The sequence below is a fragment of the Dipodomys spectabilis genome, unplaced genomic scaffold (genome assembly GCF_019054845.1).
Source record: "Dipodomys spectabilis isolate Male_0828 unplaced genomic scaffold, ASM1905484v1 ptg000422l, whole genome shotgun sequence".
NCBI classification, from domain to species: domain Eukaryota; kingdom Metazoa; phylum Chordata; class Mammalia; order Rodentia; family Heteromyidae; genus Dipodomys; species Dipodomys spectabilis.
In genome coordinates this window covers 6,279,415-6,303,990 of record NW_024871099.1, presented here as the reverse complement: position 1 = coordinate 6,303,990, position 24,576 = coordinate 6,279,415, and the positions used below count along the sequence as shown (strand labels likewise).

Here is a 24,576-nt window from a genome sequence, read left to right as displayed (position 1 = left end):
CGGCCACCAGGGGGCAACATCGCCTCTCGACATGTGCTGGCCGTGGAATTGAACGTGCAAATCTCAGTAGATGACAGCAGGGAGTTTCTGCCTTTATCCAACTCTGTCTTCTCTTACCCCTCTATGGAGGTAGATTGCTATAAAGGTAAGCATTAAACACATTTTATATTTTAGCTGGTGTTAGGAAAATGGAGGAGAAAGGAAGGAAACAGGCTGGACTCGATCTTCCAAGGGCCAGGACTGTTTATTGATAGAGCAGCGAGGGACACAGCTTTCCCACAGCTAAGAGACTGTGTAGAGCTGACCCAGGAGCTGGGTTTGACGAGGTCTGAGCAAGGAGGCAGAGGTTAATGAAAAAGCCACTAGGTCAAGGGAGGTGGGGGCTTTTCGGTTGGGCCCACAATGGGATGGTTACAGCCTGGCTTAGATAGATTGTCCTGCAGGAGTCAGGCAGTCTGCACTTACCTTTGGTGGGTTGCTTGGTATCTGTATGCACCTGGGAAAATAGGATGGGAGTCAATCCTTCAGGTGGTAAATGTCACAAATAAACTCTAAGATGGTGAGGATGGGAAACTGGAGGTGGTGTGGCCATTTGAGCAGAGATTATAATGAGGAGCTTGGGGTGGGTTGGCGTTTTCAGGCAGAAGAGCTACTCAGTGCAAAGGCCTGGTGGCAGCGGTAGAAAAGCTAGGCCAACGTGATTAGAGCAGAGAGAACAGGGGGAGGGGAGGAGATGGGAACTTGGCTGTGTTCAGTGGTTAGGACTTTGGACTTTGATTTTTGTAATCTGATTCTGGTATCCTAAGAGGCTTCCTTAGGTTTGGGGGCTGGGAGGTGGGGGTGGGGCTACAGAGGGCCAAAAAGGAGATTAGGGAAGGAAGCAGAACTAGGAAGGATCAACTGGGAAGTTCTGAGGAGGATGGGGCTATGGCCTTGGCTTGGGCCTGAAGGGTAGACTGTAGATCTATTTGTTCTTCTGGATCTATTTTGAAGTTGGATCAAACCAAGTTGCTGTGACCCTGGAGTACGGGTTTGAGAGGTACGGGTGTTTGGGGTTTTGTTTTTTGTTTGTGTTTTTGGTTTTTGTTTGTCAGTCCTGGGCTGGAACTCAGTGCCTGAGTGCTGTCCCTGAGCCTCTTTGTGCTCAAGGCTAGGTGCTCTACCATTTGAGCCACAGCACCACCTGCGGCCTTTTCTGACTAGTTCATTGGAGATAAGAGTCTCACCACTTTTTTGCTCGGGGTTGGCTTTGAACCCTGATTCTCCGATCGAAGCTTCCAGAGTAGATAGGATGACAGGCAGCTGTGCCCAGCTTTGTGTGTGTGTGTGTGTGTGTGTGTGTGTGTGTGTGTGTGTGTGCTAGGAATCCAGCCCAGAACCTAGCACATGCTAAACGAAGTTGTCATATCACTGAGCTCCATTGCAGCCAGGGGTTTGTTTCTAGAAGGAGCCAGGAGATCTGTTTAAAGACAGGCCCAGCGCTGAGAGGTGGTGGGCGCCCAGCCAAGTGTAGTCCCTGAACTCAGGAGAAAGGACACCTAGGGAAACACTAAAAATAAAATAAACTACCTGGGCACCAGGCCTTTGGGTCTCTGGGTTTCTGTTTCTCTGTCTCCTAAACCCTCTCCCAAAAGGGAAGCCAGCCATTTCCTGGAAGAGGAGACCAAAGGTCAGAGTGGGCCAGGGGAATGGGGAGACTGCGAAGAGGCCCCAGGAGAGGGGAGGGGAGGAGCTGCAGGGGAAGAGGGTACCTCAGAGGGTGAGCTGGGGAGGGGGGGAGAGAGAAAGAGGGGTGAGGAGGGGGGGAGGATGGCAGGCAAAGGGGAGAGGAGAGCAGGGGGGGAAGGGGAAGAATTGGGGGGACCAGGGGGTGAGGAAGAGGAAGTGAGCGGGGAGGGAGGCAGGGAGGAGGGGGGCCAGGGGGAGGAGAAGATAGCCAGGGGCGGGGCGCGCGCCCTGACGTGATGCGGGGCGGCTTCCGGGCGCACCCGCCTCTGGCCGGGGATGACTCCCGACGCCTCTTGCCTTGTACGGTCGGGCGACGCGGCTCCCCGCGCCCCGCCCGGCCCCCCCTCCACCCGCCCCCCACCCCGAGCCCTGATCCCGGGGGAAATGGGGTCCGAGACCCAGACACCCCCCCCTCCTCCCCCCGGATCCCATCAGATTCGGGGAAGTGGCCTGAGAATCCAGAGAGCCCAGATTTCCGCAACTAGGAACTTTTATTTAAAGCTCCCCGGCTAACTTTTCCCAAAAGTTTGACACCTCCAGACTTTTTTGTAAAGTCGAGACTGTAGGCGATAGGATCCCGCCCCCCGCCCCAAGATGTCAGTTTGGGGGTGACCCCTCCTCCGCGCCGGCCGCCCCCGCCCGCCGGGACAGGCGATCCAGCACATTCTGTACCCTCCGCCCCGCTCCCCCCCCCCCCCCCCCGCCTCCCCGGGCCCCGTGGGGACGGAAATGTGCCGGCCGCGGCCCCCCGTCCCCGCCCCAAGCAGCCCCGGAACTGGCTCTCCAGGTTCCATCCTGGGTGATCTCACCTGGCCCCGCCCCCTCAGGTGAATCGACGGGCTGGTGACGTCACTTCCTGCCAGGTAAGTGCGGCTGGGCGATTCAGCGCTGGATAAGATTTGGAGGTCAGGCCTTAAAAAACAAAAACCACCCCAACTGTCACTCCACCCTTCCCGCTGAAAGCCAAAAAAAAAAAAAAGCCAGCTTCCACTTTTATTCCTTTTATTTAAAAATTCCAAAACACACACACACAAAAATAGACTTTCAAAGTAACAATATATATATATATTACTTTATATATTATAGCACTGTCACAATAATATCATTGTTTCCAATATTAGAAAAAGAGTACAAGGGAATTGGACGACCCAATATATATAAATACTATAAAATCTTATTAGAATAAATAAGAGTCGTCATAAATAAAAAACAAAAAGGAGGGGGAGCCCACTAGTTAGTATGGGAGGAATAATTTGGCAATGGCTTTGGCTAGGCGCTTGAGGGACATTTTGAGCACCAGGACTGTCCCCAGGGGACACCTTGGGGAAGAATGGGAGAGGGGTGGTGAGGGCCAGCTTCACAGCACATAAAATCCCAAGAGACCAGAGTTGGGGTGGGAGGGGAGGAGGGCTCACTGCCTCCTTCAAATCTGCTACATCTTTAGTTACCCCAGAAAACACTGTTGTCCTTAACAGCAGAAAACACTGTGCTTGGGCACTGGGGACCTGCCCCAGAGGTGGCATCATTAGGGGGTGCAGGTTAATGCATTTTTGGAATGTGGATGGAGGTCCTCTCGATTTGAGGTGTTCCCCCACTTTCCCCGCCCCCTCCCCAGGTCCCCACAAGTGTCTTCCTCCTTGATTTCCAGCTCAATTAACTAGAAGGCACTTGTCACTCTGAAACAGAGATGCGATTGAAGATTGGGAGTCTCCTGGGGGCTGTTGGAGGCTGGGGTGGCCCAAAGACCCCAGCCTCAAAGACAGGAGAGTCGGATCCCCCCAGGCTGCTCCCACTGCTGGCATACTCATCTGGGTCAGACCCCAGGGAGTGTGCAGAGGGGCTCCGGGCCAGGCCCCCCACGGGCCCCCAGATACTGCCAGAAGTGGTCCTTCGGCAAGAGGGGCAGCAGGAAGGGGCGGGGTCCTTTCGAGTTACAGGGGTCCCCGGAGCAGCAGAGAAGGCAGAGGGTGAAAGTGGCAGCTCCCCGGGGGGAGGTGGGGAGCTGGAGGGCGAGAAGGAACAGGAGGACAAGGAAGGGTCCACCAGGCCAGGGGGTGGCGAGCCTCGGCGGCCCATGGGCAGGCCGGAGTAGCTGAGGCTCTGGCGTAGCATGTGCGGCTGGCCTGGGGCGGCCAGGTCCTCCTCGGGATGGTGGATGAAGTGACATCGGGAGCCGTAAGGACAGCGGCCCTGGAAGTAGAACTTGTGGCACAGTTCTGTCTTGTACTTGGGGTGGCGATTGGCCTGACGCAGCTCGCCCAGACCATGGGCGAACTGGCACTTGGCCCCATAGCGACAGCGCCCGCTCTCTGAGAAGGTCCGGCAGAGCTCAGTCTTGTAGCGGGATGAGGTGGTCAGAGTCGCAGTAGGTGATGTGGGTGAGGGTGACAATTCAGGGCCCGGGCGAGGAGCCAGGGGTGCAAAGCCAGGGGGTGGGGGCACCCAATTACAGCTTCGGCCCTCTACCAGGCTGGTGGACCGGCCAGGCAGGTGAGAACCCACCACCCCAGACAGGCTGGAATCAGATGAAGTTAGGCTCCAGAGTCCCGGAGACTCCGTTCCTCCGTGGTCTAATGAAAGCAGGTCGGCGGGGCTCAGCGATGGCAGGCTCTGTTGGGAACAGGGTTTGGTTAGGACACCCGAAGGAGAAAAGGCCAAGGTGCCGCCCCGCCCCAGCTGCAGGACACTTGCAGAAGCCTGCCAGTCCGGTTTGTGGGCTCCCCGGCCTGAGCCCCACCCAATCTCACAAACCCAAAAGGGTTCCAAGCTCCCCGGTGATTCAGAACAAGGGCTCCCATCCACCGATGAAACCAATCCGGAAGGATCGAGGAATCCCCAGCTCTCCTCCCGATAGATCAAGGCGAGTGTCCAGAGCCACACTACCAGTGTTCCCCACTTCTGAATTTCTGGGGCCTCTCCCCCTTTCCCCCGGATGCGATGGAGCACCAGGCTCCCAATAGTTTCACAACCGAAAACAAAGTTGATCCTAGCGCCCGGATTTCTTTTGGACTTTTTTTTTTGAAATCTCTGAACGGAGAGATCAGAGGCCAAAGTCAACGCCCCACCCCTACCCTTGACACTGGGACCCCTCCGCGCCACACAGAATAAACAAAATCAGAAGAACAAACGCGCCCTCAGCAATTTAAGGGGGAGCCAAGTGTGAGGGTCCACTTCGGCCTCCAGATAACCCTACTGAGCCCTGAACCGGCGCCTCCACGATCATTCTCCTCTCTTGCACACATCCCCTGGGATCCAGGGCCTGGGGCCGAGATCTCCCACTCCGTCCCCAGGACTTGGCAGGTTCAGTTTTCCAAAATGTAACCAGGCTTGGTCTGATGAAGGGGAAATAGGGCATCCCCCTACCCTTGTCCCCACCCCACCCCCTGCCCCAAGATAGCCGCCCCAGAGAGTCATCTGGAAGTGTGGCTCCCCAGGAATGCTGGCGATCGATACTGACCTCGAAGAGGACAGAGAGATCCATGGTTGGCGCGAGTGGCCGGGGAACGGTGGAGAGCCAGAAGTCCCAGCGCTGTAGACCGGCTGCAGGGGCAACTGGGAACGCCGGCTTTTTATATTGTGCCGTGGGGGCGTGGTCGTAGCGAGGGGGCGTGGCCAGCGACGAGGCCAAGGGGGCGCTTCCCGGACGCGCGCCCGCGGCCCAGCCCCTCGGGCCACTTACTAGTTCCGCCCGCCCCCGGCTAGCTGACCCTGAATTTGGCCGGGGGGGGGGGGGTGGGGGGGGGGTGGGGGGGTGGGGGGGTGGTGGTGTTGTGTGTGTGTATGGGGGGGGAGTTTGTATTAGGCACGTCTACCTAGTTTTCAAGGTTGGAGACTGGAGAGCAAAGGGAACTGGGGCAGAGGTGGGGGGCGGAGGCCAGGGCTCCCAGGGCGATCAACTTGGGCAGAGTCCAAAGGGGCGTGGGCTTGTGATAGACCCACAGACTAGGGTGGGGAAATGACATAACTGGAGAGAAAGGCGAGAAATGAGAGAGGGAAAAAAGCAAGACACACACACACACACACACACACACACACCTAGAGACTAAAACAGAGAGGGGCATCACAAAGTAGGAGGAGGTGGGAAGTGAGGGAACTGCAGGGCTGAGGGCAGGGCAGGAGCACGTTAAATAATAATAATAATACAATCTGGGGCCTGGAGCCAGAGGCTCATGCCTGTAATCCTGGCTATTTAGGAGGTTGAGTTCGGAGGATCTCAGGTGAATGGCAGCCTGAGCTAGCATCTCTGAGTCTCTTATCTCCATTAAACTACCCCCAAGCCAGAAGTGGATTAAGTGATAGAGCCCTAGCCTGGAGCAAAAAGTGTAAGGGCAGAGCTTGAATTCAAACCCCAGAGCAGGTGCTCATTCCTCCTGCAACCCCCCCCCCCCCCCATAACAAACACTTTCTCAGAAAGACAACCCTAGGAGCCTGGGAGAGGGTTGTTCAAGGATTATTAGACTTTGCCAGAGAACCACGCAGACATCCAGGTACGGAGAACAACAACAGGTACAGAGAACAAAGAAAGGTGTATTGCTGGAAAAGGGGCAGGCAAGACCCCTTCTCACAAGGGAGAAGTGAGCAGCAGCGCTGGCTATGGTCTGGGGTGACCTATATTACCTAGGAGGCTTAGGAGGGGGTAGGAGGCGGGGATCCTGGTGTGGACCTGAGGGCCAGGGGCTTCATCATGGCAGATGAGGATTTATGGCTGCTGTCCAAATAGTAGATAAGGGGTTCTGCAACTGCTCAGACCTGGAAGTCACTCTAAGGGACTCTTTTGCCTTAGATGGTGGTAGCTGCCCAATTGAAGCGCCATCCCAAGGAAAAGGGGGTTGGAGGTTGATTATTTACTGCCTTTGCTAGGTGGGCCTAGTGTTGCCTAGGAAGGGAGCATGCTAAGCTGTGGAGAAGGGAAGGAGTGGACTAAGCTATGGGAAGGGAGCTCTTTTTGCTAACATTGTCCTCTGAGATTTCTTTAAGAGAGATCTGGAACACCCTTCCAGCCCTACTTTCTCTGGGGGTGAGGTCCAGGATATATGGGGGCCTGTGGGGTGGGAGGGAGGGAGAGGGAGAGAGAGAGAGAGAGAGAGAGAGAGAGAGAGAGGGAGACCTGAACTCCAGGTGCACTGTACTCTACCATTTGAGCCATAGCTGCACTTCTAGCTTTTGGTGGTTAAATGGAGATAAGAGACTTTCTGCCAGGGTTGACTTTGAACCACCTTCCTCAGATCTCAGCCTCCTGAGTAGCTAGGATTTCAGAGTGAGCCACTGATGCCTGGGTTTAGTAAGGGTCTTAAGGGACTGTCTTTTCCAAATCGGGCCATCGTAGCCCTCAAACTTTACACTAAGGAACGATGATAATTCTGCCAATACTCTCAATGTGTCCACTTAAGAGATGGAAAACCCAATGTCAAGTTACTCTTTTATTCCAGCTACTGAATGGTAGCAGCAGCAGCCTAATCTTGGGGCCTTAGTTTAGGAGGTTTCTCCTCTGAGAAAACTCAATTTGGGGCAGTGAAGGCTTTTATTATAGAGGAAGATGGCTGGCTTAAAATGGAAGAAATAAGCCATCCTCAATGTTAAGGGGGGAAAAAATCGACAATGCTGTTACCAAAGTTTAAGTTTTTCAGGATCATTCCCTAGCTTACCGAAACCTTTTTTTTTATTTTTTTTGAGACAAGGTTTTGCTATGTAGTTCAGGCGGGCCTATCCCTCAGGGATCCACCAGCTTCAGTTTCTTGCTGTGGCTGGGATTACAGGTATGTACCACCTGACCAGGGAGAATTCATTTGCCTATGGGAATCTGGATGAGCTGACCGGCTTTGCAAAAGGGGAAAAAAAAAAAGAGGAAGAAATTATTGCCACAAAACAGGGACATTGCAGCGTTTTCTGGAGGGCTTGTATTGAGGTGAGGAGATTCAGGTCAGGCTCCTGGCTGATTTCCTTAGGCCTGAGGGAGGAGAGGGGGAAATCCTGATGAGAGGCTTTTCAGGGGTGCAGGGACCTTCCGGGGGTTGGTCCCGTGAGCTGGGCGGGCCACAGGCCGCCTTGGCACGGTTGCGGCCTCCTGCTTGCCTGTGACTCACACGGACCCAGAGGGGGAGGGGGCCTTTCCTGGAAGCCATGACGGGGAGGCTGGGCCCGGACACCCCAGTTCCTCTCTGGTAACCAGGGCTCTTGGTCTGCTGTAAACACAGCCTTGGGGACAACAGGAGGAAAAAGGGGGAGGGTGGGAGGGGCGCAGGGAACTCGCCTTTTGCCCAGCCTCTAACTTGCCCCAGAGCCTCGGGTGGGATCCAACCAAAAAAGTGGGAGGAGCCCTCGGGGTCTTGGTGTTGGCGCTGGCTCTGGTTCCAATCACGGCTGAGCCCAGCCAGATTTGATTCCCAGGAGCCCGAGAAATTCCCACCCCTGACTCAGCCGGGGCCTCCCCTCCCTCCCCTCTCTCCTCCCCTCTGCTGAGTCATGGAGACTGGGGCAGGGAGGCTGGCGATTGGGCCTCTCTCCAAGGGGTTGGGGGGGTGTATTCTCCCCCCCCCCCCAAAAAAAAGACTGTGAGATCCAGGGAGCAGAATGTGGAGCTCCATTTCCTACCACACAGGTTCAGCTCCCAGCCTCCCCCTTCAGACCCAGGGATCAAGGTCTCTCAGACCTAGGGGGTCAGGCCCCCCCCCCCCCCCCCCCCCCCCGCCAGCCTCTCCAGTCTCAGAGCCAGGGGTTCAGGCCTCAGCCTTCCTTCTCACATTTTAGGAGTCCAGGGCTCAGCCTCCTCCCTTAGACACCAGGGTCTGGGCCCCAGCCTCCTCCCTCAGATCAGGGGTCAGGACCCCCAGCCCGGGGTGCCCAGGCCTGGAGGAAGGTCTGGTGGCCTGGCCCTCCCCACCCCCACCCCCGACGGCAGCCAGCGGGGGAAGCCCGCGGGCCGGGCGGCCGGGAAACCCCTCGGGAATGACGGACGGTGGGGAAGGGGCCGGGCGGGGCGGGGCGGGGCGGGGCCGGGCCGCGGGGCCGCGGGGCCGGCGAGGTGGGGCTGGAGGAGAGAGAGAAAGGGGCGGAAACCAGAGAGGCTAAAAATACAGCGAGCACTTCCGGCCGCGCGCGCGAGGGGGGGAGGGGGGGAGAAGGGAAGAGCAGAGTTTCCAGAAAAACAAGCGGGGACGGGAAACGCGGGGGTGTGGGAGCCCGTGCGCCCCGGGGGCGGTGTGGCGCTGCGGGTGGGGACCCGCGGCCAGGCCTGGGATGGCCTTGGCTTGCTGGTGGGGAGGTATTGCATTACAGGGCGACAGTGGGGGGGGGGAGGCCCAACTCTGGGGTGGCTGGGGGTGCAAGCGGGAGGGGACCCCAGTGTGCCCGTGGATCCCCCACGTCCCCGTGTGAACAGAGCTGAGCCAAGGCCCGGGCCGGTGCCGCCGGCTTGGTGCCGGCTCCAGGCCGGTGTAATGATGACTACAGCGGCCTTGGAGGTGGCACTCCTGGGCGGGGCACCCCTGCACATCTGTATGGGGGGCACCCATGGGCGTGGCACCTCCCACATCTGTGTGCGTGTGTGGACGGGGGACCTGGGGTGACAGCAGTGTCTGAACTCTGGCTAAAGGACGGGCTGTGCAAACACTACCTTCACACTGGGCATGGCAGATGCAGGTGTGGTTGCGTGTGTACAGATCTTCATGTATGTGTGTGTGTGTGTCCCTGCTTGTGAGCGTGTCAGAGGCCTTGTGTGTATGTGAGAGACAGCATTGTAGGCTGGGTGTCTAGATGTGGTTCTAGTCACACGGCTGAACTTTGGTGTCTGACGTCAGCCGCCGCCGCGCCACGGGATGATGGCTGCTGGTCCGTGTTTATCCCCCACCCCACTCCCATGTCACCCTCTGTGCTCGCGTGTCTGTGGGCACAGCAGAAGTGTACACAAACGCAGGCACCTGAAGACATCGTCTAGGCCCAGGTCTTATCTGTGTCTCCAGCCAATCAGGACTGGGCTGGGCAGGGCTGAGTCAGCCCCGTGCCGGGTAAAGTCTGCTGCTGATGGGGTGTAGAGATAGCGGGTTAAGTGGTGGTTACAGGGCTGTTTGTGGATTCCGGATTTGCCCTGTTGGAAGGCTCCCTTAAAGGGATTGGTGACTGTTCCTGGGATCTGATCTGCAAGGGGGTAGGGTGTGATTGTGGGACCCTGGGTTGGTGTTTGCCTAGCAGATGTGATGGTTGTAAATGCAGCTCCCTCCTGGTGTGTGGTTGTGCACTAACTAGTAGGTTGTGGGATCTCTCCCTAGCAAAAAGTCCTCGTCAGGCACTGGTGGCTCATGGCTGTAATCCTAGCTCCTCAGGAGGCTGAGATCTGAGGATTGCTGTTCAAAGCCAGCCTCAGGCAGCTAAGTCCTTGAGACTCCTATCTCCAACCAGAAGTGGAGCTTGGCTCCAAGTGATACAGCCCTTCCCTTGAGCAAAAGAGCTCAGGGACAGCACCTAGGTCTTGAGTTCAAGCCCCACTGCAAAAAAAAAAAAAAAGTCAAGTCCTCACCAAGGTCCTCCATGACAGGCTGGCCTTCCTCTCCTCCTCCATCCCTTAGTCAAGGCCCAAAGCCCATTTCTTTGTCTCAACAACTCCACAGCACATTCCTACCCCAGGGTCTTTGCACTACAGTTCTGTCTCTGGAATGTTCTTGCCCTGGATGTCCACTTGACTCACTTTCTTTACTTCAGGTCTATTCTATGACCTCCTGTCTTCCTTCAATTCTTAGGGATTATTTCAAAAATATCATCCAGGCACTGGTGGCTCACACCTGTAATCCCGCTAATCCTAGGTACTATAGATCTGGAAATCAAGGTGACTATGGTTTGAGACCCAGCCTTGAATTGGGGGAAGGGGATGGTATTAAGAGACTTCTCATCTCCATAGAGAAAACCTGGCTGTTATCCCAGCTACTTTTTTTTTGGTCCGGTCGTGGGGCCTGAATTCTGGGCCTGGGCGCTGTCCCTGAGCTCTTCAGCTCAAGGCTAGCGCTCTACCACTTGAGCCACAGCGCCACTTCCGGCTTTTTTCTTTTTGCTTATGTGGTGCTGAGGAATCGAACCCAGGGCCTCTGGCATGCAAGGCAAGCACTCTACCACTGAGCCACCTTCCCAGCCCCCTGTCCCAGCTACTTATGAGGCTGAAATCTGGAGAATCCATCAGCCCAAGCAAAAATGTGAAGCCTGTCATAGCAGCTGCGGATGGCAGATAGTGCATAGTAGGAGGATGACAGTCCAGACCAGCCTAAACAAAATATGAAACTATCTTAAAAACAACCAGAACAAGTGGGGGCGCTGGCGGCTCACGCCTGTAATCCTAGCTACTTAGGAGGCTGAGATCTGAGGATTGTGGTTCAAAGCCAGCCTGGGTGGCTGAGACTCTTATCTCCAATAACCACCAGAAAACTGGAAGTGGCGCTGTGGTTTAAGTGGTAGAGCGCTCCCCTAGAGCTGAAGAGCTCAGGGACAGTGCCCAGAACCAGAGTTCAAGCAACCCAAGATTTAATAAGGAACATAAGGTTTAAAGCCAGCCTCAGCTAGCAAATCACTCTTCCAGTAAACCAGCAAAAAGCTAAAAGTGGAGGTGTGGTTCAAGTGGTAGAGTACCAGCCAGGAGGAAAAAAGCCAGTCAAAAACTGAAGTCTGGGGCTGGGAATGTGGCTTAGTAGTAGACTGCTTGCCTACTATGCATGGAGTGGGTTTGACTCCTCAGTACCACATAAACAGGAAAAGCCAGAAATGGTGTTGTGGCTCAAGTGGTGAAGCGCTAGCCTTGAGCAAAGCAGCTCAGGGACAGTGCTCAGGCCCTGAGTTCAAGCCCCAGGACTGGGGTGAAAAAAAAAAAAAAAAAAAAACCACAAAAAACTCAAAAGCTCTAATCCAATATAAAAACTCACTTTTTGAAATAGTCTCTCAATGTGCAGCCTAGACTGGCTTTGAACAATCCTCTCAGATGCTGGGATTATAGGCATATGTAATCATGCTCAGGCATGAATTTCTTCTGAATCTCTTAAACTACCTTTAATCTTTTTTTTTTTGTCAGTTGTGGGGCCTGAACTCTGGGCCTGGGTGCTGTCCCTCAGCTCTTCAGCTCAAGCCTTGTACTACCACTTGAGCCACAGCACCACTTCCAGCTTTTTCTGCTTATGTGGTACTGAGGAACTGAACCCAGGGCCTCATGCATGCAAGGCAAGTGCTCTACCACTGAACCACCTTCCCAGCCCTAACCTTTAATCTTAAATAATTTTTTTTCCTCCACAATAGCTCTCCACTTTTCTGCTGCATCTGCAAATATCCACTTGACAATATGGCATCTCATTAGAATGTGAGCTTCAAGCTGGGTGCTGGTGGCTCACACTTGTCATCCTAGCTACTCAGGAGGCTGAGATCTTAGGATCAGATTCAAAGCCAGCCTGGATAGCACCCTCCATGAGATTCATCTCCAGTTAACCACCAAAAGCTGGAAGTGGAGCTGTGGCTCAAGTGGTAGAGCACCAGCTTTGAGCATAAGAATATGAACTCAGGCTGGGAAGGTGGTTCAGTGGTAGAGTGCTTGCCTTGCATGCATGAGGCCCTGGGTTCGATTCCTCAGCACCACGTAATCAAAAAAGAAAAAAGCCGGAAGTGGTGCTGTGGCTCAAGTGGTAGAGCGCTAGCCTTGAGCTGAAGAGCTGAGGGACAGCGCCCAGGCCCAGAGTTCAGGCCCCACGACTGGACCCCTCCCCCCCTCCCCCCCCCAAAAAAAATGAACTCCAGGGCTCTTCATCTCCCATGGGGGCTTGGCCTACAAAGAAACTTGGTGATGGTTGAATGAATATAGCTTTACAGTGCCCATCTTCCACTGTGGGGGTGTGGGATGAGCATGCATCATGCCACCACCCTGGGTGGCCCTGGGTATGGCTTTAGGCTGGGCTTGGGATATTACTGCCTGCACCTGTGTCACGGTGACACGGCTCCTAGAGCCAGCTGTACCCGTCTTTCTCTAAATGTGCCCACAGACCAAAACACATCCTTGCCAGCACATTCTATGTGTGTCAGCTGGATGCTGGTGGGCTCTTTTGGAGGCAGAGTTCATGTGTGGGATTTTTTTTAGTTTGTTTTTGCCAATCCTGGGGCTTGTACTCATGGTCTGGGTGCTGTCCCTGAGTCTCTCTGTGCTCCAAGCTAGCACTCTACCACTTGAGCCACAGCACTACTTCTGGCTTTTTCTGAGTAGTTTATTGGAGGTAAGAGTCTCATGGCCTTTCCTGCCTGGGTTGGCTTCGAACCATGATTCTCAGATCTTAGCCTCCTGAGTAGCTAGGATGACAGGCCTGTGCAAGCCTCCTGCAGGTGAATTTGGTTAGATTTTTTTTAAGGTGAATGAGAGCTGTCAGAAATACCACTTTGTAATTGAGGATTATGTGATGCCCAGGGGACAAGGACTGGTCAGTTTGTGTCACCAGGACTGGACCACAGTCTCATTCTACCACATATTCATCTAGGTGATACTGTAAAGATGCTATTTGACATGAGGCCTTCCTAATAGCCCAGGCTGGCTCTGAGCTTGCAATCCTCTCATGATGATGATGGCCCATAATGGATTGCCTTTTCTAGGTGGGCCAAGTGGGGACTGATTTCACTGGATAGAAGGAGAACTAACGTTTCTTTCTAAGAAAGAGACTTCATCAGATGGTAGCAGCCCCCACCTCTCACCATGGTGGGCCTTAAGCTCAAGAGGACTGGGGTTCACTTGCAGACAGGGTCCAGGGGAGGAGGCTGCTGGGTGGTGACAAGGGGGACCAGAGCATGGAAGGTGCTGGGCAGGACAGTTACCCAACCAGGCTGAGTCACTGTGGCCTCTCACAGTCTGACAGCTGTGCCTGGGCGGGCAGCTCTGTGTAGCACTTGCCCAGGCCTGAAGGCTACGGCTGAGCTCCCTGAAGCTGGCCGGGAAGTAGGGGTGCTGGTGGGGCCCTGCTTCCCGGAGTTGGGTTCTTCCCCAGGACAGAGGATGATTCACCCTGCCAGCGCCTTTTCACTTCTCCTTTAGGGCTAAAAATACAGAGACCCAGGCATCCATCTGGGCCGGGCCTCCCCACACATTTCACAATGTGCCTCACTGGAGTTCTGCTGACGCGAGGGTATGGGCGGGGGCCCCAGCTGCTCCCCTATCAGCAGTGCAGAGGTCAGGGCCGAGAATCTCCACTTCTCCTTTCTTGGGCCAACCACCCCACAGCAGCTTAGTTACACAGGAGGAGGGGTGCTGGGGCTGAGGGTCCTGGGCTTGGTTGTGGCCCCTAAAGGGGAAGCTCCTCTCCTAGACCCAGGGGGAAGTAGATGGAAAATGGGGACTGGCAGAGAGAGGCAGGGAGACATGAGATTGTGAGGGCAGACACAAATACAGGGTAGCGGCAGAGTCAGAAAGACAGAATGATGTTGAAAGATGGAGGAACATCTAGAGAAAACAGCAGCCATGCTCAGACAGAAAGACACAAGGATTGAGAAGGGCTAAGCCAGAACATCATGCCCCAGCCAGATCCGGGCGGGGTGGGGGGTAAGATGTGCCCCAAGAACACAACAGGTCATCAAGTTGCCTTTCAAAGTCTAGGCTAGGCCTGGGAGGGAAGCTAGAGGCCCAGGCAGAGGCGAGGTTCCGCCCTTAGTCAGCATGTGGCCTCTGCTGCCACCTGCTGGTCAGTGCTAGGTGGGAAGAAAAAAAATCAAGACACTGCAGCTTTGGCTTAGGTTTACCTCTTCATTCTCTTAACCTCCCACAGACCCACCCACCCACCCACCCCAAGCAGCCTTACTGCTCACCCTAGACCTCAGATGGGGCCCCCAGGTCCAGGAGGGGGTGCAGGCGTTTTGCCCGTGACCTTGTTGGCACAGTCCAGCAGAGCAGTGTGAATGTCCTTGGCACAGGCGATCTGAGCTTTGATGACTGCCAGGTACTGCGGGTAAGGCAGGCTGTCGGGCTGCACAGCATCAGGCTTGGTGGCTGTGGGCACCAGCGTCGGAGAGTGCTTGGCACTGTCACAGCTCTGTGAAAGGCACTCATGTGCCAGGCGCTGTGGGCAGGCAAGCAAGGGCCCAGCATCAGCCTCACTCCAGGTACGTGCCGTGGTCCACCCCCCATCCCCAGGGACAAGCCTGGGCTTCCCTGGCTTCTGTTATGGGGAGTTATAACCGCCATGCTAATCAGTGGCTGGGTGACCCAGGGCACCTGTTTCCTCTTTTGGAAAATAGGTTTAATAATCATCTCTGCAGCACAGCATGGGTCTCCTACATGGTTTTCAGCAATGGGAGAAGAACATTAGGGATCTGGTTCCTGTCCAAACCTAAAACTGGGCAGTGACTGCCCAGATGACACTTGTCCAAGGTTCTCTTCTTTCTCTGACTGCTACTTCTACAGGTACTTTTTTTTTTTTTCTTTATAATTTTTGGTGTTTATAAGGCTTGAACTCAGGGCTTGGGCATTATCCCTGAGCTCACTTTGCCCAAGGCTAGCTCTCTACCAAGTTAAGCCACAGCTCTACCTCTGGCTTTCTGGTGGTTAATTGGAGAGAAGAACATCACTGACTTTCTTGTCCAGGTTGGCTTTGAATCCTTATCTTCATATCTCAACCTCCAGAGTAGCTAGGATTAGGATTACAGGTGTGAGCCCCTGGCACCTGGCATCTAGGTACTTATTAAAACTCCCAGGTTGGGGCTGGGAAGGTGGCTCAGTGGTAGAGCGCTTGCCTTGCATGCGTGAGGCCCTGGGTTCAATTCCTCAGCACTACATAAGCAAAAAGAAAAAAGCTGCAAGTGGCGCTGTGGCTCAAGTGGTAGAGCGCTAGCCTTGAGCTGAAGAGCTGAGGGACAGTGCCCAGGCCCAGAGTTCAGGCCCCACGACCAGACCTCCCCCCCCCCCAAAAAAAAAAAATAAAATTCCCAGGTTCCTGTCCAGGTCTCTCTGTCTCTCTCCTCAATCTCTCAGAGGTAAGGGGGGGCAAGAGGGGCTGCTACACTCCAGCTTCACAGGCCTCTACCTCCAGAGTCCTAGGGCTTGATTCTGCAAATTCCCTCTCGCCCCAACCAGCCCTTCAGTTCAGTACAGGCTTAAAGAAGCCCCTGCACTCCCATCTCTCTTCCTTCCCCTTACCTGAGGCTCTGCCCTGACTGTCTCTTTGGGATCCCACCTCCTTTCTCAGCCCTTCTTGTACACACGCTCCCATTTGCCAGTGAGAGGTAAAGGCTTAAAAAGTAAAGGGTCCATGCTGTGCTGTCCTTTGTTCAAAATCCTCCAGGGCTTCCCCAGGACACTTAAGGGTTATATTCAAACTTCCAACTACAGCTCAGCCAGGTTGAATCTCCTGCCATTCGTGCCCCGTGGGAGTTTAAAGCACAAGCTCCCTCTGTGCCCACATGTCCCCCCTCCCCCCTGCCACAGCTTAGAATGAAGATGATGATACCACAGGAAATCAGGATACAAACTTCCCAGGCGTGATGGTGCTGAGATTTTCCTCCAACTCCTTTCTCCAAGGCTCACCAGTCTGTCTGATTGGAACCTCTTACTCCTCCTTTGTTCTGTGTTTCCATCTGTAGTCTTTTCTGAGCCACTCTTTCTGAACCTGCAGCCCAGGGTTCTGCATCCCCCAAAAGCTGCTCTCATTCTAGTCTCAACCCGACTCCACCTCCCCTTTACTCCCTTTTCTTTGTGGATGTATGTGTGCACCAGTACTGGGGCTTGAACTCAGAGACTGAGTCCTTTCCCTTGGCTTTCCTCTGCGAGACTGATACTCTACCACTTGAGCCACAGTTCTACTTCCAACTTTTTGCTGGTTCATTGAAGTGTCTCACAAACTTTCCTGCCTAGGCAGGGTTTGAACCATGATCCTCAGATCTCAGCCTCCTGAGTAGCTAATGTTACAGGTGTGAGCCACCAGCATCCAGCTTGTGCCTCTCCTTCATAGTACTCACTTCACTGAACTGCTCTCGGTTGACCTTATATTTGTGATTCCACTGAACTCAAAGCTGTAAAAGCAACAGTTGGGCACCACTGTGTCCCCAGCATCAGGTGTGGCTCAGAGGTGACCAGTGAAAGAGCTGACTGAACACCCAGGGAAAGGAACCGGGTGGCACCATGGTTACCAGTGTCCAGAAGGCACCTTACCAGGCAGAGTTCCAGCTGGTCACATAGTGCATAGAACTCTTCCAGAGACTTGTCAAAGCGCTGTATGGGTCCGTCGCTGCTCTCTCTATAACCAGGGAGAAAAGGGTGATCAAAAGGATGTCCAATCTCTGGGACACCAGTATCCACCAATCAAGTGTCTGTCAGTAAATCATGCCCAGGCCATCTAGGCAGAACTTGTCAACAGGAGGGGTGGGCATGGCGGGGAGGGGAAGGGGTTTCTAAGGGTGGGGTGAGTGAGGATAATCTAATATAGTCTTCTCCCAAAAGTTGTCATTTGTAGAGTTCTCTCTCTCTGGGCCAATTACAACATTCCACTCAGAACCCTGGGGCCTCATTCTGGAGTTGCTTCCATGTACCCCACCTCCATCCCTGCAAAGCCCCTTGACCACTGAGTCCATCCTGTGGCTTAAGGCAGCCTCTGTGCTCCCATCTGTCCTTCCCTTTCTTCATGGTTCTTCCCTGGCTGCCTCCTTGGGTTCCCACCTCTGGGTTTTAAGCCCCTATGTCATAGCGAGAGGCATACTAAATGGTGGATGGGGTCTGCACTTACTGTCCATTGTCAATGTTGGTGTTCTGAATCAAGTTCTGGGCTGCGACCTTCATCAAGGTCTGTTTAAAAAAAAAGACAAAAACAAACAATGGGGATAGAGAAAGAAATATTAGAAAGAGCTATGTTCTTCCCTGAGACCCACCTAACTAACAGGCCTTCTCTTCATCTGGCATCTCTCCTCCTGATAGTTGTAGAATAATGCCAGTGTTCTCACTGCTCTGATGATTCCCGACAGTATTTTCCCAGGACACCCTGGTTTCTCACCAATAACCTCCTGACATGGCCCGCATCCACCAATCACAGGCAGAGCAGAATCTCTGTACAATCTGAGGCCTGGACCAGAGCCCAATTTCTCCCTTAAAATATCCTCTCCCTCTCTCCCCCTCCCTCTCTCTTTTGGTCGGTCGTGGGGCTTGAACTCTGGGCCTGAGCGCTGTCCCTCAGCTCTTCAACTCAAGGGGAGCACTCTACCACTTGAGCTACAGCACCACTTCCAGTTTTCTGAGTGGTTTACTGGAGATAAGAGTCTCACGGACTTTCCTTCCCCAGGCTGGCTTTGAACCGCAATCCTCAGATCTCAGCCTCCTGAGTAGCTGGGATAACAGGTGTGAGCCACCGGCGCCCCGCTTCTCCCTTAAAATCTCTTTACCCTTCAGAGTTGCAGTCAATCAGTCCCAATCCCAGCCTCCATATCTGCGTCAACCCCCCTTTCTGAGGTTGGGCTTCAGTCTCACAAAAAATGAGCAAGTTGCCCGACGCTGGTGGTTTGCTTTCTGTAATGTCAGCTCCTCTGGAGGCTGAGATGTGAGGATTACAGTTCAAAGCCAGCCAATTAACCAGAGAAGAGCCAGAAATGGGGGTGTGACTCAAGTGGTAGCGTGCTCGCCCTGAGGGAAAAAGATCAGCGACAGCCCTCAGGCTCTGAGTTCAAGTTCGAGAACCAACACAAACAAGTCTTACCCGCTTCCCTGCCCACGATTTCTCCCTAAATAGCTCCTCGGCACCGCCCCCTTGGACTCGGACAAGCCGAACACCGCTGGCTCCTAGCAGCTCCCAATCAATCAATCACCTGTAGACTCTCCTTCAGCTGCGGGATGAGCATCTTATACCGCTGCACAGGATCGAAGTCCTGCTGCTGTTGCTGCAGGAGCCCGCTCTGGGCCGGTCCCACCAGCTGCGTTGGCGGCTGCGGCTGCTGGGGCCCCGGGCCACCAGCTGAACCGGGGCCCGCCACCCCTGCACCTGAGGAAGCAGCAGAAGCTTGCTGCTGGGGAGCAGCCATGTTTGCTGTAGAGATTTCCGGAAGTACGTCAGGAGCTAGTGCGTCTCCCGCGGTTCATTCGAGTCTCGTTCCGTAGTTACCCCCGCCTTCCAGACAGTTTAGCCAATCAGAGGAGCGACGCTGCTCCGCCTTCATTAATATCCAATGGGATGCCAAGACTGGAAAAATCTGATCACCAATGACAAGAGGTTTTCCTTGGTAGCTCCGCCCTCTAATCCAATAGCTAGCCAATTAGCGGGAGGCTTTAATCCGGACTCTATTTCCCGAAGGATTCGCGGCCTGAGGAGATCCGTCTCGGCCCTCGGAGTCGCGGCGGCGGTTGGTGACGCCAGAGCTGTGAGTCCGTGTGTCCGAGGCGCCGCCTGCGGGTTTACCGGGACGTAAACTCTTCTCTTCTGCATACTCTTCCCAGCCTTCCCCGCGGAGAGCGGCGCCCACGGGAGCCTCGGCTCAGGCCCGGAGGCCACCTTAGCCGGCACGCCCCTCGGCGTCCGCCCTCGGCGCAGCCCGGCCGCTGTCGCCGCGTCGCCATGGCGCCCACCATCCAGACGCAGGCCCAGCGGGAGGACGGCCACAGGTAGGCGCCACTCCACTCGACTTTACAGTTTCCTTCTGGGCTTCTGCAAGGCCGGTGGTGGTGGTGGTGGAGCCTGGGTATGACGTCACTGCAGGTCTGCCCGTGACGTCAGGGAGCCCCCCCCCCGGACTCGTGGGGGAGCCCGCCTGTGCCCCTATACCTCCCCGCTGTCGAGTTGGGAGACTCCCCCGAAGGGGATTGCTTACTTCGATCCCGCCAATGGGAGCATTTTCCAGAAAACGACTCTAAATACTGTGGGGGTTTCATTAAAGCACTGGGGCGACTTCCCACCCCGCTAAAAGGGGGCCGATTGCATAGCTTCACTCGTTAAAGCACTCAGAGTTGGGACACTTAGCTCCGTCCATTAAAGCACCCTCACCAAAGGCACTACCGCTTGTCACTTGGTGCCTTTTGGAAGCTTGGTCCTGTTTTTTTTTTTTTTTGCGGGTCTTGGGGCTTGAACTCTGGGCCTGGGCGCTGTCCTTTGAGCCTGTGTGTGTTCAAAGCTAGCGCTCTACCACTTGGAGCCACAGTGCCACTTCCAGCTTTTTCTGAGTAGTTAATTGGAGATAGAGAGTCTCACTTTCCTGCCTGGGCTGGCTTCCAATCGTGATCCTCAGATCTCACCCTCCTGAGTTGCTAGAATGACAGGTGTGTCACTGGCTTCTGGCTCTCACTGTCTTTTTCCCCCACCAGGCCCAATTCCCACCGCACTCTGCCTGAGAGGTGAGTCTCCAAGGTGCTTCCCAGGAGTACGATGGGGTATGAGGGTGGCAGCAGTGGTGGGCACATAAGCCTTTTTCCCTCCCTTCTATGAGAAGCCTAAGCTGGCTTCAAACTCATGATGCTCCCTTAACTTCCTCAGTGCTGGGATTACAGGCATGCACTACTACACCTGGCAGAGAGGGTTGGTGGGGTCTAGCAGTTTTTTTTTTTTTTTTTTGCCAGTTGTGGGGCCTGAACTCTGGGCCTGGGCGCTGTCCCTCAGCTCTTCAGCTCAAGGCTAGCACTCTACCACTTGAGCCACAGCGCCACTTCTGGCTTTTTCTGCTTATGTGGTGCTGAGGAATCGCACCCAGGGCCTCATGCATGCAAGGCAAGCACTCTACCACTGAGCCACCTTCCCAGCCCCGGGGTCTAGTTTGGAGCCACTGTTTTCCTAGGTCTGGAGTGGTCTGCCGAGTCAAGTACTGCAATAGCCTTCCTGACATCCCTTTTGACCCCAAGTTCATCACCTACCCCTTCGACCAGAACAGGTGAGAGTAAGGTCAAGGATGGGGAAACTCCTAAAGAAGTGCTTTAAAGGTAAGGACTGCTTGTCTCTTTGAGGGCTTTCTCCTTGGGCTAATGATGAATGGAGCAAGCAGCCTCCAAGTCCCTTCCCACTGGGAGCCAGCCTTAAGACTCCCAACACTGGGAATACTTAATGCCACAGAAGCTTAGCTTCTGGGAGCAGGGGCATGAAAGGTGGTACTGAAATCTGGAAACCCCAAGGACCATGTTTGCCCACTCAGGTTTGTCCAGTACAAGGCAACTTCCTTGGAGAAACAGCACAAACATGACCTCCTGACTGAGCCAGACCTGGGGGTCACCATCGACCTCATCAACCCCGACACCTACCGCATCGACCCCAATGGTGTGTGGGGTCAGGGAAGGGGGTTCTGCTTTAGGCCAGCAGTGGCTAGGTCTGGGCCTCCCTCATGGTCCTCCTGTCCCTTGCGATCTAGTGCTCCTGGATCCAGCAGATGAGAAGCTTCTGGAGGAAGAGATCCAGGCTCCTACCAGCTCCAAGAGGTGAAGGGAGAAACAGTGGGTACTGGGTGTGACTGGGATGGGCTCTACAGTTAAGGGGGCATCCTGCACCAGGGTCCTGAGGTGCCTGCATTCCCATCAGATCCCAGCAGCATGCCAAGGTGGTGCCATGGATGCGTAAGACAGAATACATCTCCACTGAGTTCAATCGCTATGGCATCTCCAATGAGAAGCCTGAGGTCAAGTAAGCTGCAGACAGGGAGGGGAAGGAGGGAAGGAGGGGTGAGTTTAAGGGGTGTCCAGAGACTTCCTAGTGCCTTCTCTTAACTCCTAGGATTGGGGTTTCCGTGAAGCAACAGTTCACAGAGGAAGAAATATATAAAGACAGGGATAGCCAGATCACAGCCATTGAGAAGACTTTTGAGGATGCCCAGAAATCGGTAACTTGAGGAACCAGGATGGGGAGGCAGACGAGGTGTGGAGGGAGCTTTTCCTCACTGCTTTTGCTCCCAGCAGATCTCCCAGCATTACAGCAAGCCCCGAGTGACACCAGTGGAGGTCATGCCTGTCTTCCCCGACTTTAAGGTCAGTCAGGCCCAGGGCAGGAGGCAGAGTGATGGCCTCCCCTGCCTGCCAGTTCCAGACTAACCCCAGTGCCTTCACCCCACCAGATGTGGATCAACCCCTGCGCTCAGGTCATCTTTGATTCCGATCCGGCCCCCAAGGACACGAGTGGTGCTGCCGCATTGGAGATGATGTCTCAGGCCATGATCAGGTCACTGATCCTGTCACCTCCCCAGGCCTGCACCTTTTCCCCCTCTGCCCACACCCCCTTGACCACTGTGCTCCTTCTCCACCAGAGGCATGATGGACGAGGAAGGGAACCAGTTTGTGGCCTATTTTCTGCCTGTGGAGGAGACACTGAAGAAGCGAAAGCGGGACCAGGAGGAGGAGATGGACTATGCTCCAGATGATGTGTGCGTGGGGTGGGAATGGGTGGTAAGGACTGAGACGTGTCCTGTTTTCCTCCTTGGGGACCCCTGAGCCAACTGCGCCTCATCCACAGGTATGACTACAAGATAGCACGCGAGTACAATTGGAACGTGAAGAACAAGGCCAGCAAGGGCTACGAGGAGAACTACTTCTTCATCTTCCGGGAGGGCGATGGGGTATATTACAACGAACTGGAGACCAGGTATTCTCCTCTGCTCTCTGCTCAGCCTGCCCCAGGTTTCTCAGGACCCAGGGCTGGTGGGTAGTCTGGCCAGGGCAGGGAAGAACCACCCTGGGTGTCACCTCTTCCTCAGCAGTTGCCATGTCTGTTATGTGTGTGTTAATCCTGGGGCTTGAACTCAGGGTCTGGGTGCTGTCCCTTAGCTTTATCTGCTCAAGGCTGGTACTCTTCCACTTAAGCCACAGCTCCACTTCTGGGTTTTTGGTGCTTCACTGGAGAAAAGTCTCACACTTTCCTGCCCATGCTGGTTTTGAACTGTGATCCTCATATCTCAGCCTCTTGAGTAGCTAGGATGACAGGTATGAGCTACTGGTGTCTAGCTGCTGTGTCTGTGAGAGCAGCTGGTGTGCATTTCATGAGCATGGGCTGGACCTGGCTAAATGGGAGGCCAGGATGAAAATCTTCAGGTAACGTAGAAACCTTTAATACTTTTGTGTGGGTGCATACCTGCTTTCCCTCCTACTAATGCAGGACTTGATGTGAATAGCAATCAGCCAAATTAGAAGGCAACATATAAAATTAGATGTGTTTTAAGGCAAAACACTGGATACCCAACTTTAAAAATGTGACCCACACTCCTCTGAGGGCTGAAAGTTATCTGCTGTATTGGGGCCCTTGGTGTAAAAGCTGGCAAGTGTGACTTGAACTTGTTTAGAGATCAAAAGCTAGGCACTGGTGAGTTACACCTGTCATCCTAGCTACTCAGGAGGCTGACATCTGAGAATCAAAGCCAGCCTGGGCAGGAAAGTCCATGAGACTCCTATTTCCAGTGAACCACCAGAAAACTGGAAGTTGAAGTGCTAGAGTGCTAGCCTTGAATACAAAAGCTCAGGGACAGTTCAAGCCCCCAGACCAAATAAATAAACATTGCAATTCTATTCCAACAAAGTGGGTTCTGGGGGCCCACACCCATATGGTACCGACCTCCCATCTTCAGTCCATGGTCATTTGTTCTATTAAGGGTAAAAAGGTCCACTGGGGCCATAAATTCCTATTACTCAAAAGCCAGACATCCACATGTGACAGCTCCTGTCTTTATGTGGTGGCTTCATAAGTCAACATATATGAGTGAACGTGGATCGCTTATGTGTACACCATATATGCAGTCCTCTGCCTCATCCAGAGTGAGCACTGCTGAGCCCCACATCAGAACGCACCTCTCTGGCAGTGTCTAAGTGTACCCCTCACCCTCTTCCTGCAATTTGCCTACTGCAGAGTCCGACTCAGTAAACGCCGCGCCAAGGCTGGTGTCCAGTCGGGTACAAATGCTCTGCTTGTAGTCAAACACCGGGATATGAATGAGAAGGAATTAGAAGCCCAGGTAAGAGCATCACTGCCTCTTCCACCTCCCCCCCCCACCCCCGAGGAAGGGTAGCTGTGTGGTGAGGAGAGGGACAGTGGGCTGACCAGCACACTGTCCCCCTACCCTATCCTGCTTTCAGGAGGCACGGAAGGCTCAGCTGGAAAACCACGAACCGGAAGAGGAAGAGGAGGAGGAGATGGAGGCTGAGGAGAAAGAAGCTGGGGGCTCAGGTAGAGGAGGAGCTCGCGTAGAGCGGTCCAAGCCTTGGAAAGCTAGGGAGGGTGCGGTGCTGGGTCTCACCTCTCCCTGCTCCCTTACAGATGAGGAGCAGGAGAAGGGCAGCAGCAGTGAGAAGGAGGGCAGCGAGGACGAGCGCTCGGGCAGTGAGAGTGACCGGGAGGAGGGCGACAGGGATGAAGCAAGCGACAAGAGTGGCAGCGGCGAGGAGGAGAGCAGCGAGGATGAAGCCCGGGCTGCCCGGGACAAAGAGGAGATCTTCGGCAGTGACGCGGATTCTGACTCTGATGCTGACTCTGATGAGGAAGACAGGCCTGTCCACGGTGGCAGTGACAATGACTCTGACAGCGGCAGTGACGGCCGTGGCCAGAGGAGCCGCAGCCCGAGCCGCAGCCGCAGCGCCAGCCCCTTCCCCAGTGGCAGCGAGCACTCGGCCCAGGAGGGCAGTGAAGCCCCAGCTTCCGATTCCAGTGATGCCGAGAGCGACAGTGACTGAGCCCACGGCCTTCTTAGGGCAAGAAGGCACTTTTCTAGTGGTGTTGGGGAGCCCTTCACCCTGCTCGGCCCCAACCCATTTGCTGTTAATAAAAGCTACTTTTCCACTTGCCAGGGCCCTCTGGTGCCAACTCCCCCCCCCCCCCCCCCAGCCCCCGCAAGCCATACTGACGTGTTCAAGGACCCCAGCTTGAGTCACGGAAGCAAGGCCACTGGGTTCCCCATGAAATGGCACATAACAAAGGTCAGAATCCTTTT

General features: G+C 54.6%; 3 protein-coding genes across 3 annotated transcripts; 1 reads left to right on the top strand and 2 right to left on the bottom strand.

The window, feature by feature from the left end:
- Window positions 1-3,337: 3,337 nt before the first annotated feature.
- On the bottom strand, window positions 3,338-5,266 carry Zfp36 (ZFP36 ring finger protein). Its single transcript, XM_042668155.1, has 2 exons — window positions 5,186-5,266; window positions 3,338-4,338 (listed from the first exon to the last, which is right to left on the bottom strand). Exons 1-2 carry the CDS (start codon window positions 5,207-5,209, stop codon window positions 3,400-3,402), a joined length of 963 nt encoding a protein of 320 aa, XP_042524089.1. The 5' UTR covers window positions 5,210-5,266; the 3' UTR covers window positions 3,338-3,399.
- A 9,233-nt stretch (window positions 5,267-14,499) lies between these two features.
- Med29 (mediator complex subunit 29) lies at window positions 14,500-18,753 on the bottom strand. Its single transcript, XM_042667941.1, has 4 exons — window positions 18,508-18,753; window positions 17,439-17,497; window positions 16,868-16,952; window positions 14,500-14,780 (listed from the first exon to the last, which is right to left on the bottom strand). Exons 1-4 carry the CDS (start codon window positions 18,718-18,720, stop codon window positions 14,538-14,540), a joined length of 600 nt encoding a protein of 199 aa, XP_042523875.1. The 5' UTR covers window positions 18,721-18,753; the 3' UTR covers window positions 14,500-14,537.
- A 243-nt stretch (window positions 18,754-18,996) lies between these two features.
- Window positions 18,997-24,430, top strand: Paf1 (PAF1 homolog, Paf1/RNA polymerase II complex component). Its single transcript, XM_042667852.1, has 14 exons — window positions 18,997-19,297; window positions 19,994-20,023; window positions 20,461-20,553; window positions 20,812-20,933; window positions 21,025-21,091; window positions 21,192-21,293; window positions 21,384-21,489; window positions 21,566-21,634; window positions 21,721-21,824; window positions 21,910-22,026; window positions 22,116-22,244; window positions 23,499-23,604; window positions 23,726-23,816; window positions 23,907-24,430. Exons 1-14 carry the CDS (start codon window positions 19,251-19,253, stop codon window positions 24,317-24,319), a joined length of 1,596 nt encoding a protein of 531 aa, XP_042523786.1. The 5' UTR covers window positions 18,997-19,250; the 3' UTR covers window positions 24,320-24,430.
- Window positions 24,431-24,576: the final 146 nt, after the last annotated feature.